Source organism: Dreissena polymorpha, chromosome 2, assembly GCF_020536995.1.
Source record: "Dreissena polymorpha isolate Duluth1 chromosome 2, UMN_Dpol_1.0, whole genome shotgun sequence".
Lineage (NCBI taxonomy): Eukaryota > Metazoa > Mollusca > Bivalvia > Myida > Dreissenidae > Dreissena > Dreissena polymorpha.
Window position 1 is genome coordinate 18,216,042 of NC_068356.1, and position 16,252 is coordinate 18,232,293.

Genomic DNA, 16,252 nt, shown 5'->3' on the forward strand with positions numbered 1-16,252 from the left:
GAGTAGCTCTAAGTTAATGATTTAAACTTGTTATTCAAAAATTGAGATTGCTAAGCACGGATCCGAATAAATTCTAACGACCTTCAAAAACTAAAACAAAACTATGTTTGGTTTGCGTTTGTAAACAAAATGAGTCAGATGGCAGATAACGGTGCATTTAACGCTAATATGACCTTGAGGTGCATATAGCTCTAGGCGATAGTACATAGAGTTGTAGTTAAAACCTTGTCCATACGTTGTATGGGTAACAATTAAGAACACAAATCAGCAATTAGTTTGAAACATTTAAAGGTACTTAACATACAGCATTTACGCAATACAAACGAGTACATCTAAACAATCGAAATACGATAACTGTTTTTTTGCTCCAAACGAAAGTAAGAAAACTCAGTGAGGCGAATAGAATCCGAAACCAAAAAGTACAAAAGTACAGTTGGACATAACAGTAGCAGCAAGACAACACACATGTAATGTATTATGCATTTCTTAGAATACTTATATTCACTGACCTTGAAGCGAGTGCAATGGTTTTAAGATGTAACGCGTTATTTTGATATGATGATCATTTTTACCATTTAGTTTTGAAATACCATGATGCACAATAAACGAATTGGCCGGACACGGACATGCCCTTGAACTACATCCATGTAAGGAATGTGTGGGCATTTAAAGGTATCACGGTAACCTCAAAGCAAGCGACTGGGTCCTTACATGCTACTCGTCGTCTTGATTCAATGACCATTTGGGTCGCGTTCTGCGAACATTGGGATTAATGCATGTGCGTAAAGTGCCATCCCAGATTAGCCTGTGCAGTCCGCACATGGCTGCACAGACTTATCTGGGATGGCACTTTACGCACATGCATTAAGCACTGTTTTCTCAGAACACGGCTCATTTGTTTATCTATTTCCCAATTACCAATTACGAACGCCCAACGAGACGGGCAAGTAACGTCCAGAAAAAAAGACCATAGACATGATACCGTTTGTCAAATTCATCAGCCCTTTCTAAATTGAGAACAAACGTGGACGCATTTTACATATGCTGGATCTCAATGTTTAATACGTTATATATTCATTAATAAATAATTTACATAAAATACTAGTTTAAATTAAGATTCATTAATTTATGTATGTTTAACTTATAATCAAAAGCACAAAGTTCCTAAATAGAGTAGCCTTAAATTAATTATTTGAACTTCTTATTCAAAAAAGAGATTGCTAAACACGGAGCAATTATTAAAACCTCCAAAAACTGAAACAAAACTTGGTTTGGTTTTCGTTTGTAAACAAAATGAGTCAGATGGCAGATAACGGTGCAGTTAACGCTAATATGTAGTTAAAACCTTGTCCATACCCTGTGTTGTATGGGTAACAATTAAGAACACAAATCAGCAATGACTTTGAAACATTTAAAGGTACTTAAAGCCTCACACTTTGAAATGAAATACACGTTAATCAATACATATAAATGCAATTTGAAAGTGTGCAAATTTTTCATTAAATATATAGCCTACTTAGCAAGTAATTTATTATTGTCCTAACGGTACCGCTTTTAAAACCGAAAGTAGGATTTCTATGCGTAAACATACTTCCATTTCGACAAATGCAATTATTTTTAAGTTTTAAAGCGCAAAAAGACGGATTTCTACCTTGTAACCACCAGATATATTCTAATTTCCATAAATAAATTAAATCTATAGCCTAGTTAGCAAGTAATTTACTATTTTTCAAACTGTAACGCTTTTAAAACCGAAAGTAGGATTTCTAGACTTATACGTCCATTTCGACAAACGCGATTATTTTTAAGTTTTAAAGCGCAAAAAAGACGGATTTCTACCTTGTTACCACCACATATATTCTATTGGCATAGATAAAATATATTTATTATTTATACTTAAATTTAATATGCCAAATAAGTTGTGTGGCATTTACGCAAGACAAACGACTTCATCGAATCATTCAAAATTTCGATAACACTTTTTGCTCCAAACGAAAGTAAGAAAACTCAGTTATGCCAATAAAATCCGAAACCAAAAAAAAAACACACGTTCAGTTTGTATTAATTAACCCCGATTGTATTACAGTGTATTTCCAAGCGCAACATTTCATTGTGATTCGATTAACCATAGCCGCAAGATACGTATTTTCATGTCATGGTTGTTTGAAAGGCCCATTATTTATCTTTTTTAGGTTATTTCTTTTTAATTTTTAAGCTTCAAAATAACGTATTATTAACGTGGCGCATTAATCAAGGGTACGGAAAGCCGTCGTTAACTTTAATGAAGATATTCACACACACAAAAGAAAAAAATCAAATGTAATAGAAAAATTCCATGATTTAATCATCGTTTAACGTTGGCATTAGCTGTGGATCTGCTAACATTCACGAATACTAAATGTATTAGTACTCTAATGATCGATAAATACCGTAGCAACAAAATCAGAAAACTTTCGGTTAATGGTGTTTTTCCGGATATAAAGAGCGGAATATAATCTCATTGAAACGTTTTTTTCGCCGTCTGAACCGGCAGGCATTCTTCGGTTTCAGTCACCTCAAAAGAAAGACTCGTGTTCAGCAAAAGCGTCAGCAACATCATCATTATTATCATCCTAACCATCACAACCGTTATCAACCTCGGTGTCGCTATCATCATTTTATCATCATAATCATCATAATCATCATCGTCATTATTATCATGTCAACATCATTATCGTTGTCAATATACACCAAATATACATAAAACTAGTAAAAACATCATTTTTGACGTAATAAAACGGCATCAAGACGTATATGTGATAAAACCATGGATTAGGAAAGATGTTTATTGAGCATGCGTGTAGAAGTCTGATTTCTGATAAATTTTGCTGATTATGATTCTGATAATTATAACAACACTGACGATCATGATACTCATAGTTAATATCGATGATGAAGAATATGATGATTATGATCATGATGATAAGTTGGTATCATAATGATCCTGATTCTGATCGTAATGATTATGATTGTATTAGTTATGATCGGGGATGTATTGATATTATAATGATGATGACATTGGTGATCTTTGTCATGATGATGATGATCGTGATGATGGTCGTAATGAAGACGAATGGTGGTTTTTGTTGTATCGCACATCGTTTGTGACATATACTTTTATGTTTAGCTTAAATATTTCGTACGACCGTTGAAAAGACTGGGCATAGAAGCTCGTGTACGTTGATGCATTAAAAAATTCCGTTCGAAAAAACAACATGTCGTGACCATTGCAAGCACTTTTTTCTTACATTTTACAGTGTATATTGCCACACTTTTCCGAGTCATTTCCAAAAATATTTCTGAATTGCTACAGTGTGCATGGAACTTAAGAAGGAACTTATTGAACGAACTGTAACACATCGTGCCATACCACCAATAAATTACACAATGTAAGTCATGTAGCTACAGAAGTCATATATTACATATAATTTAATTATCTAGGAAAATACATCTAGCAAACAAACATGATCAAGAAAATTACCTGTTAAAATAGCTGCAGCTTAACGCGCTGTGTTCTATTACGACAAAGTAAAACGTAAAGCATGTATGTATACATTCCTACAGCAAACAAATCATACATCATTCAAGCGGATTTCACCGGTTGATCTACACTAGCCCACCTTAACGTTCCCATTGTTTACACAACCCTCTTCTAGACAATCGTAGGTCGAACCGCGATGTCATGATGCACTTGGAAAAAAAATCCCACATAGACGAGGTCAATGAAACCTCATCAGTGAAGTTCAATCATTGTAGGATTTAAAAGCAATGAAAGTTTGAAAGTTTTTAATGCCAGGTATGTTTGTTTTATTGACATCCGGTTCCGTTTCTATATAAATCGTAGATTTGTAATTTGGTTTATGGGAACTTAACTGATTATCAATTAAAACCCGATTGAATTTAACTGATAGAATTAAGTGCATTTTTTTAATAAGCTTGTTTATAACGGAACTTCAGCGAAGCTGGTAAATTTGTGTTTTTTAGTTATTAATGTTGAAGTAATTGTAAACTCACAGCTGCATGTGGCGTGATTCTGAACTTACCTGTTTTCAAAGGATTTGCATAGTCTGCGCTAACCATTTTATCCTTACGGTGTGGAAACCACCGGTGCATTTTGTTTGGGAACACCTTATGGGTTCTGCTATTTGTGCTTGGTATGCATATCAAGTTAGATTTGGATGCAACGCAATTGCCGTGTGTTTATTTTTTTGTTGAAATCGTTAGAGCGTATACACGTTCAGCTTGCTTTGGTGGGAATGGGCAGCTGTAACATATGCTCGAGTACCTATTCCTTATTCACCACGGTTCCTCAATACACCAATCTTTTCTTAGAATAAAACGAAACGAACGATTCAAAGCGCTTCTCTTTTATTGGAAGTATGTTTATTTGAATTTAAATTAATGTTATACGTTTCATCAAAGATAGTAATTGTCAATTATTTTTCATTTGATATTAAAAAATAAAAACTATTAAAACACCATTATTACTCGTAAGATATCATGCGTTTTTGCTTAATTTTAAAGTTGTGAAAACATGGCATTTGATCAATATTCGGTTTTGAAAACCGGTAATCGTATTTTGAGCAAATAACCAATGCGTTCTATTTAACGTGTATATGGTATTGATAGCATTATCCTCGGGCAACCTCAATGATTGTTGTATATTAAATATGACATCGTTACAACATTGAGCTACAGCATAAAATCATAGGAAAAATGAGTTAATAATTGTGTTTTCATTTTGGATTTGGGATATGTTAGCGTATAAAATATAACAATTACTTACGATTGACAGCGATGTTCTTTGTCCAATTTGGAAAAGTGCCGGTAATGGCCCGCTTGATAAAATCAAAGCGCTGAAGGCACTGAAGATGTTCGCTATTGCATAATTTAACACGCAATTCATTTTTGAAAATCAATCGCAAGTTTGAAATGAACACACGCCATTCAACTTTATAAAGTGTGTGTCATAGCGCACGGGTCGAGTTTTGTGAGCACTTTTTATCATCCTTATTATTGCATAGAAATAAATAAGACAAAATAAAAACAAAATGCTTTTTGGAAGTTCTGAAAGCATAGAAAGTATGATGAAAATGGTAATGATAACTGAATATAAAGAAAATTTGCAGTCACCATCATATTAAAGGAATATTTTTTTCTAATATCAAATGACTATATCACCAAGAATATAAATTCATAATGAAAGTTCCGTGTACAAAACTTTTGATTTTTGACACAATATACAAATTCAAAATATACATTAATCTTCGTATCTTGTATATGGAGGAATAAAAGTATATAAACATTGCTGTTTATGCTTTACTTGTTACCCGAGCAGTTCACACGGTGTCAACAACGCTAACATAAACATAGGTATAGAGCACTGATGCGCTTTTAGGCGTAGCTGTTTCAGTTTTCATCTTAGTGACTTTTACATAACGCCAACAGACACGCATGCATATTTTCGAATATTTAATAAGCTGATTCGAGATACAACCTCTGAATTTTTGCTACATCAATGCGTATGTGTTCAATTCAAAGGATGTAGCACTGTTCAGTGTAAGGAATTCCGGACTACTCTCTGTATGCTCAAACGACACAAATTGTGGCCCTGTTACAATTACGCGTTACAATCCATCTCGCAGAATTTCACTTTCGCCTCCAAGATGAGAAAACAATCATTAGCGAAATAGTATAGTGTCACGATAAGAGAAAATCGTTTAATTATCATACCACAATGTTTGCCGTACTTGGTCAGCCATCTGGAAATCATTCCTTAATGTGTGGATAGACTGCCATTATTAACAAGTTTGCTATTTTCAATTCAATTTTGTATCAAAAAGCATTGTTCTTAAATGTGGCATTTTCAATTCGCAATGAGATTTATAATGACCCTCGTCATGCGAAAATGGGTCTTATTCCATATGCGCCCATCATATAAATAGCCCACTCAGCTATCCCTCCTTCTGGTAAGGAGAAACATAACATATTGAGTGATTTTAAAGCGAACAGCATCGCCTATGGCTTGACTGCGCAAAAGCACATGTTGGGTTTAACAAACGCTTGCCGAAACGCATAAGACCCATTTTCGCATGACGGCGCTATTGACGTGTGATTTAAATGTGTCGAAAGAAAACTGCGTTTAAATCAAATATAAACATACGATATATTTCGATAGTGAAGAAATATACTCATAACAAGGCATATGAGGACACATGAAGTACTCTCCCGTAGTATATTTTTTATTTACTCACACTTATGTGTGGTTTGACAATGCTAACACACATTTCATGCGGTGAATATGCAGCTTACAAGTGAAAAACACAACACAATAGTTTAACTTTTGTTTAATTGTATTTGATTATTTAGAAAAGTTAATTGCTAACTTTATTTCAAAGTCAGCGTATACGCCGACTACATTTTTAAAAGACATTTATTGTTATAAATATATTTAATATAATATATTAAGTTGTTTTCGGTTTTAGCGATTAAAAAGCATTTTCGAGGTTGCCTATAGTATGCCTGTAGTAATTGATGAACTCATATCCAACTGTCTATGTATTGAGAACCGTGAATATAAACAAGCTTAACCTTCTACTAACCTTCTACTATTGCATTCGTATTATTATTATTATAAATTGTTTGTTATATTCGGGTTTAGCAATTATGAAACTTTTTTTTTGTCTATCGTATCGCTGAAGTTATTGTTGAACTTATGTTCAACGTTTTATAAATTGAGAATATAAATAAGCGTCAATTTTTTCCCGAATCTCTCAATTTACGACCTGTACTACGTCATTGAGTTGTATGCGAGAGCGTAACCTACTGTGTTGTTATAACCCGTAAACACTCCTTTGTTTATCGACAGGCGCATCTATTAATAGCCTCATATCATGAATGCCAAAACACCCGCGAAAAAGAACCACGTGACCAAATAGGACGCAAAACGCAAATACCATGCGACTACGACTTTTATTATGTAAGAACGCTCCGCAATTCCTTTGAAGTCGGAGCCTTGTGATTGCTATTACGTAAATAATTGACCTCTTACTGAAGTAAGCAAAGGAAACGCAGCACCTAATTGACCCATTCCTTCTATGTGCGAAGGCAGATTGAATTTTACTAATGTATGGTTTGCCTATTATAACACACATTATAATGCGGTAAATATGCGACTAACAAGTAAAAAACACTATAATTAAACTTTTGTTTTGAATTAAGTTATTTAGAAAACAAAATTCCAAACCTTATTTCAAAACAGCAAGACTACATTTTTTAGAGAATATCATTGTTATATTTAAATGTTTTTGAACAGTTTCAGCGATAATGAAACATTTTTTATGTTGTCTATCGTATCCCTGTAATAATTGTTTAACTCAGGGTCAACGTATTATTAATTGAGACCTGTGAATATAAACAAGCGTAACCTTATACTATTGCGTTATTCTCACACGGACTCCCCTTTGTTTATCGCCAGCCTCAGATTTATAAATGAGCTGAGCGAAAATACTACGTCACGCACACGCAGCAGAAAGTGGACTATTTTAATCATTCATAAACAATCTCCTCCGCGACACGCACAATACGATCATTGTTTATTGATTCTTTTCTATAAAACACCGTTCGAAAATATTGAATGTAACACGATATTAATATAATGTTTCCATTTGTGAATACACATAATTGGAGAACTCAAACCTCTTGCATAAATTATACAACTCTTTCTTGCGCGGATACGCAAGCGGGTATTGGGTTAATCATACCTAGGACGTATCGACCTGAATTTCACACTTAGCACTTTAGACGGTCGCTAAAGCGACCATCTAAAAATAGCGCGCGCGAAAAACGGGAAAATAAGAGATTTTGCGTGGTGAAATCTTCAATTGGGATTTTTGCTTATTTTAAATGGACAAGAGACCATAACTAAACACTGTTTTCCAGTAATAATTAAGAACTGTCAACATCTGTCGAGTTGAACTATAATTCATTTAGTTTTGTCAATTCTATCTTGATTTTCCCGTAATAAAACACTTCACCTCAGCCTAGTTTCGAGTACATCAAACGAGCTGGCCCGTTTATACGATACCTCGTCCCGCAATATGATCATAACGTTTGTCGAATTATCATCGACAATCATTAAGGTTTATGTAAATGAATTTTGTTTAAATGTGTTGAAAGCTAGACATTAGTTTATCACCACCGAGCAGTATTTGTGGACTGGTTGGAGTATTAAAACATCGCTATGGATCAAGTTGGACAATTTTCAACAGTAAAACGGTACAATGACTTACCAGTACATCCACATTAATGCAACGTCATGAACGAAATGCAAACACATGTTGTTATTAAATGTTCATTCCATTTTATAATGACTAATAAGTCCACCTGTATGCACCGTTCTGTGTTAAAAATCATAAAAGTGATGTACACTTGCACATTAGAATGTGTCATTCGTTGTATCACCTTGAGTGACAATTTTAATTTTAAATCAAAAACCAAAAGCACGTTTTCGACATACTTCAGGTTTCATGAATGAATAACGTGTATCTAATTAATTACATTTTGTGATAATGCTGTATATATACTTGGTGGATACATCGGTTTATTATCCCATGTACAATGCTCAAGCTGGAGTGGTATGATTAATTCGACAGCAACTATATATTAAATAGTAAGACGTATGTAATGTGCCGTAAGATATAAATGTTTGAATCAGCTGAACGGCTATTTAATGTAATCTCACCTATATATATATATATATATATATATATATATATATATATATATATATATATATATATATATATATATATATATATATAAGCCACTTTAAGCAAAAACGGGTCTTATGCCATTTGCGGCAAGCGCGCTCGCGCAATTCGTCAGGGGCTTTCCTGTGCGTTTGAGTCACCTAAAGTTTGGTGGTCTCATGAGCTCCTGACCACACTGACGCTGCTAATATTATAGTGGTCGATATTTAAAATGAATGAATACAGTCGCTCTTTTACTTTAAAACAACACAAATATGGATCATAATATCCGATAGTACAAAACATTACATCAAGTGTACGTTGTGAATATTCTCTTGTCTATGTCTTTCCCAAAACTAGGCGTCCTCCATTAGGAATAACCTATCTTAACGCATTAATGCCTAGAAAACACTCTCCCATACTTTCAATTGGATCAATGTATTTCCAAAATTAGGGATGTCTAGTATATATTGATTTCTATATTTAGAATATTTCTTACAGAAATTCCTTTAAGCAAACAGCGAAGACCCAGATGAGACGCCGCACCATGCGGCGTCTCATCTGGGTCTACGCTGTTTGCCAAGGCCTTTTTTGTAGACGCTAGGCTTAAATGGGTTAATTGCAAATACGTAATCTAGTCTTGCCAGAGTTGTTTACAAGTCTTTCATGGAAATATTCCTGCAAGTCTTCTATCGCAGCTTTATTGATGTATGACACGTGTTTTCACACCAAATAATTGATAACCGGTATCTGCCTGAAATTTAGGGTCATAAAATCCCAAAACCGCAAACCACAACGCGGGTCTTATAAACAATCGTTCAGAACGATCGGATACTGCCAATCCGATGTACCATGTAATTGCGTAATTAAGATACTATGTGTCTTGTTCTGATAAAACTGGGCATAATACATGTGCGTTACGTGTCGTCCCAGATTTGCCTGTGCAGTCCGCACAGGCTTATCAGAGACGACACTTTCCGCTTTAATGGTATTTTTAGTTTCAAGGAAGTCCCTCCTTACCGAAAATCAAGTTTAGGCGGAAAGTGTCGCCCCTGATTAGCCTGTGCGGACTGCACAGGCTAATCTGGGACGACACTTTACGCACATGTAGTATGCCCAGTTTTATCAGAACAAGACACATATAATGATCTGCATGTGGTGCATATGTACGATTTATAATATTGATTAAAATAAAAAATACGTATACACCATCAAACATTGAATAAATAATCATTTCGGATTAATTAGAAGTCATGACATCCGAACAAATTTTCAGTAACATGAGTGCAATCGTTGTCTGTCTTTGAAGAAATAAGAAACTTTGAATTTCGCGACCATGAACATGCAATGTTGTATTGCAAAACATAAAAAAATAGAATGAAATTGAGTCAATAAGTAAACTCAATTGTTCTTGGTTTGACGACTTTTAAAATGTTGACTTAACATTTTCATATCAAAATTGCAACGTTATTTAATGTTTAGGTAATTGCTTACGTTTGATAAGTCTTATCACATAAAACATATCTACTCCAAATCAATTACTGATGTGCGAATAGTAATTATTGCAGGCATGTTCATTAAAGCGGAAAATTGTAGTGTTACAGTTGTATTTCTTTAGTCAAGCCGATTTTTTTTACGAAATAAGATAATTTTATGATTCAAAATAATTCGTATGTTATAATTACTCTAATATATATTGGAAGATATTTTTCAATGAGTGAATGAACTATTAAATGAATGAATGAATAATTGATTGAATACACAACTGAATGAATGAATAGTAAATAAATAAATACAAATGAAAAATAATAAATAAATACATAAATAAACAAGCACGCAAATAAGCACGCAATCAAGCGAGCTAGCTAGCTAGCAAGCAAAAACACAAGAAGAAACGAACGAAATAACGGACGGACGGGCGGGCGGGTGGGCGGAAGGTCGGGCGGGCTGGCGAGCGAGCGAACGAACAAACGAACGCACACACGCACGAATGAACAATCAAACAAGCAAGCATGACAACCAAATGAACAAATACGTCTAACAATCAATAAAAGTTACTTGAAGTGAACTTAGAACACCACTCGTGATTACGTGAGGGAAGTTATCTAGTTTTGTGAAAGGCCTATATCGATCTCGACTTTTAACTATACAACGATAACTTTTGCTTTCAAAAGAGTTTGATAAAAATAAGCCTTAAAGAATATTGAATACATTGAAAACATCAAATACGTTTATTATCAAATTAAATAAATGTCCTCGGTAGACGTAGACTAGCTTAAAAGTATATTGAACCTACATGTCTAGATAAGATTGCATGGAGGCGACAATTTCACATGTACATGTATACTGCATCTGTATCGTACAGTCTTTTAAATATTTTAGTCGTTAAAAAATATACTGGACCTGTATGGAGTTTAAAGCTAGTTTTACTTTTCATCTTACCAATTTATATTTTCTTAGGAGTTGTTTATGTTGTTCAGCCGCGGCAAGCCCTTTGAATCAAAGTACAGTAACATACCAAATTGATACAGTCGTTTCTTGCAAAGAGTTATATAGTAAAATAGTAATACAAAGAAAATATCTAAATTAAATTACAATATAGTTGCTTATAGTTAAATACAAAATAGAGCTACCGATTTGTAACTTTCTTCCCGATGAACTAAAAAAACAACAACTACTACATCCAGTCCTTGACACAAAGCCTAAGCGACACAGCATCATACACTTTATTCTTCAGATCTTCAAAAATATTGGGCTGAAGACATTCGTTTTTCTTTTTTTTAAGTAACTGTGACTTTGACCTAAATAGAAATAGCTCCAAGTAAAATCCAAGCTAGGTCTGCGTGTAATCTACCAGCATACACAATTTTGGAAAAAGTCTTCCATAAATAGAAAATCAGTTGAGAGGATCTCGTTTTTTGAAACAGTGACCTTGACCATGACCCAAGTTTCTTAAATTTAAATGCAATTCCATGCTAGATATACGTGTAGGCTTCCTACAAGAATATGCTTAGCACAATATCTCCATCCAAACTCGGGTGTTGTTTTTGCAGAAACAGTTTTATGTTCTTCTATTTTCAGTAATATTGACATTGACTTAGACGTAACTGGCCTCAAATTAACGCCATTGGTACGTTGAAAACCTGATCAAAAAATAAAAAATGTGTATTTTAAGTGTGCTTTCAATGGCTTAAAAGGTCTAAGTTACACGCTAGGGCTGCGCGTTGATTTCCGCGTTTTACAGACACGACTTATGACTTGCCCGTGTTTAAACTCGGGACTTGCTATTCTGACATTTGATCAATCAAAGCGCTGAAGGCACTGAAGATGTTCGCTAGTGCATAATTTAACACGCAATTCATTTTTCAAAACCAATCGCAAGTTTGAAATGAACACTCGCCATTCAACTTTATAAAGTGTGTGTCATAGCGCACGGGTCGAGTTTTGTGTGCACTTTTTATCATCCTATTATTTCATAGAAATAACTTAGACAAAATAAAAACAAAATGCTTTTTGGACGTTCTGAAAGCATAGAAAGTATGATGAAAATGGTAATAAGAACTTTATATAAAGAAAATTTGCAGTCACCATCATATTAAAGGAATATTTTTTCTAATATCAAATAACTATCTTACCAAGAATATAAATTCATAATGAAAGTTCCGTGTACAAAACTTTTGATTTTTGACACCATATACAAATTCAAAATATACAATAATTTTTGTATCTTGTATATGGAGGAATAAAAGTATATAAACATTGCTGTTTATGCTATACTTGTTACCCGAGCAGTTCACACGGTGTCAACAACGCTGACATAAACATAGGTATAGAGCACTAATGCGCTTTTAGGCATAGCTGTTTTACTCAGTTTTCATCTTAGTGACTTTTACATAACGTCAACAGACACGCATGAATATTTTGGAATATTTAATAAGCTGATTCGAAATACAACCTCTGCATCTTTGCTACATCACTGCGTATGTGCACAATTCAAAGGATGTAGCACTGTTCAGTGTAAGGAATTCCGGACTACTATCTGTATGCTCAAACGACACAAATTGTGGCCCTGTTACAATTACGCGTTACAATCCATCTCGCAGAATTTCACTTTCGCCTCCAAGATGAGAAAACAATCATTATCAAAATAGTATAGTGTCATGATAAGAGAAAATCGTTTAATTATCATACCACAATGTTTGCCGTACTTGGTCATCACGTCTGGAAATCATTCCTTAATGCGTGGATAGGCTGCCATTATTAACAAGTTTGCTACTTTGAATTCAATTTTGTATCAAAATGCATTGTTCTTAAATGTGGCATTTTCAATTCGCAATGAGATTTGTAATGACCCTCGTCATGCGAAAATGGGTCTTATTCCATATACGCCCATCATATAAATAGCCCAGCTATCTCTCCTTCTGGTAAGGAGAAACATAGCATATTGAGTGATTTTATAGCGAACAGCATCGCCTATGACCTGACTGCGCAAAAGCACATGTTGGGTTTAACAAACGCTTGCCGAAACGCATAAGACCCATTTTCGCATGACGGCGCTATTGACGTGTGATTTAAATGTGTCGAAAGAAAACTGCGTTTAAATCAAATATCAACATACGATATATTTCGATAGTGAAGAAAGATACTCATAACAAGGCATATGAGGACACATATGAAGTGCTCTCCCGTAGTATATGTGTGGTTTGACAATGCTAACACACATTTCATGCGGTGAATATGCAACTTACAAGTGAAAAACACAACACAATAGTTTAACTTTTGTGTAATTGTATTTATTTATTGAAAAAAAGTAAATTGCAAACTTTATTTCAAAGTCAGCGTATACGCCGACTACATTTTTAAAAGATATTTATTTTTATAAATATATTTAATATAATATATTTAGTTGTTTTCGGTTTTGGCGATTATAAAGCATTTTCGAGGTTACCTATAGTATGCCTGTAGTAATTGATGAACTCATATCCAACTGTCTATGTATTGAGAACTGTGATTATAAACAAGCTAAACCTTCTACTAACCTTCTACTACTGCTTTGCTAGCACCCGTAAATACAAAAGATCGCCGCTATCTGTTGAGATTTTTTTGTTTTTGTCTATCGTATCGCTGAAGTTATTGTTGAACTTATGTTCAACATTTTATAAATTGAGAATTTAAATAAGCGTTAACTTTTTCCCGAATCTATTTAAAGCCTCAATTTACGAATGACCTGTACTACGTCATTGAGGTGTATGTGAGAGCGTATCCTATTGCGTTGTTATCGCCCGTGGACTTTCCTTTGTTTATCGACAGGCGCATCTATCAATAGCCTCACATTATGGATGGACTGAGCAAAAATACTACGTCATGAAGACGCTGCAGAAAGTGGAGTATTTTATTCATTCATAAACAATCTCCTCCGCGACACGTACAATACGATCATTGTTTATTGATTCTTTTCTATAAAAGCACCGTTCGAAACTATTGAATTTAACACGATATTAATACCATGTTTCCATTTGAGAATGAATATAATTGGAGAACTCAAACCTCTTGCATAAATTATACAACTCTTTCTCGCGCGGATGCGCGTAGTAAGCGGGTATTGGGCTCCTAGTAGCTAAGGCGTATCGACCTGAATTTTAGACTAACCACCTTAGACGGTCGCTAAGCGACCATCTAAAAACGTTTTATCTATATGCTGCATCTTAATGTTTAACGTGTTCAGAAATAGTTATTTAATTGATACGCATCTATTCATTTTATAGCTAACAGCATCAGATAATCAGGGCAATCTCAATTATCAAACAACGCATACATTAAACCTCCCAAACAACGGGGTAATACTTGCAAATGATATGCACTCCAATAATTGAGACGAGACTGTGAAAACAGTATACTAGTACTCGTTTGAAAGCTCAACGACAGGACGGAATATGAGTTATATATTAGCACCTTGAGAATACATTTGACTTCAATCAATAAATAAGACTTTAACATTGCACGGCCCTAACGAACAAAAGTGCTTATTTTTCAGCAGTGAATACAAACTATCCACTGCTGGAGCCTGGAATATATTCCAGACGTTTCGTCATTTGGTGCCCGAAAGGGCATATCCCATCAATCAAAGTTGTTTATTTTCAGTGACACAAACCGGCCTCCGAACAAGTGGCGACAACGAAAATGCTGTGGCCGAAACGCCAACCTTGCCGCTGCTATCTCCCGGAAGTTATCACTCAGAGAATGTTACATTAAACTGGCGGCTAATTATTACCCTGGAAGAGAATAATTTGCTCAGAACTAACGCTACGACGTGAATATCAATGTTGAGAAACTCGTGAGAGTTTTATAAAATGACTACACAGATGATTCGTGTTTATATCGAGATTTACTTCTTTAAAGATCATACGTTTTAGATATCCAACGAAATGCATGAGCTCGTATGCAAAACACATGATGATAGACAATGCGCGAGGAAATTGCTTTGATGCACAGGATAATATATGCCGTTTAGTGATTGAGTGAACGCAACCCGAGTGAAGAATTCTTAACATTTAACAGCTGGGATATTGCGCAATTAGTTTTAATAATCAGATGGTTATGTTCCGATCAATTTCAGAATGTGTGATTTGTACATCCGAAATGACATGATTTATACTATGAGGGACAACATTAAAGGATCAATACATCGTTATAATTAATTAAAATCATTGAAGGCGAGCTCAGTTCTGCCTCAATTATTTAGTATAGGTCTTGAGAGTCTATTAAATGCCGTACAACAAATATGAAGATTCAATAGACAGATTCGTTCACACTTAGATTAAAAACTGGAAAACAGTGATTACAACATTTAATGCACGACAATAGAGATCGAAACCAAGTACTTAATGAACATAAGTCATAGAAAACGCACACTTGAAGGGCCATTTTATTCGTACCCATACCAGAAGAACGTTGCGATGAACGGCATGTCCGATCCCCAGGCCGTCCTCAAGGCGAAGGACGAGCAAATACAGGCTCTAAAGGCGCAGCTTGTCGCCAAGGAGGAGGAAATAGTGCAACTGAGAAGCCAGCTGGACAAGTTCCAGTCGGTGCTGCCAAATGCGCTGATTCAGCCGCGCAAGGTTCGAGCTCAGGGCATCTCGGCCGAGCCGCAGACCGCCAAGAACATCAAGGATTACGTGGCAAATGTTAAGCTGCAAACTCACAAGAAAACCAACAGGTGAGTTTCCTCCTCGATGTTTTTAAAATGCACTATACATGTACATGTATTTCTTTCGAAATTTAAAGTATTTTTGCTTTGTAATATTCACTCGTTAAACATTTTTTGTAAATAGTCGAGTTCTGTTCTCTATTAATGAGACCTCTTAGTTACAGACCAATGTGGAATTTTAAACGTCTGAATTATCATCAGAAAATGTACATAACGTTAAGTGGCACTTAGTCCTCTTTGGCTGTGTGCCTAC

At 34.8% G+C, this 16,252-nt stretch overlaps 1 protein-coding gene across 2 annotated transcripts in view; it reads left to right on the top strand.

Moving 5' to 3' along the window:
* Nucleotides 1-16,252, top strand: part of LOC127866058 (cGMP-dependent protein kinase 1-like) — a 131,207-nt gene that overhangs the window by 10,552 nt on the left and 104,403 nt on the right. For both annotated transcript variants that reach the window (XM_052406391.1, XM_052406392.1), the window contains exon 2: nucleotides 14,931-16,008. In XM_052406391.1, coding sequence (XP_052262351.1) covers nucleotides 15,674-16,008 — 335 coding nt within the window. In that variant the 5' untranslated portion in view covers nucleotides 14,931-15,673. The remainder of the gene's footprint in view (nucleotides 1-14,930; nucleotides 16,009-16,252) is intronic.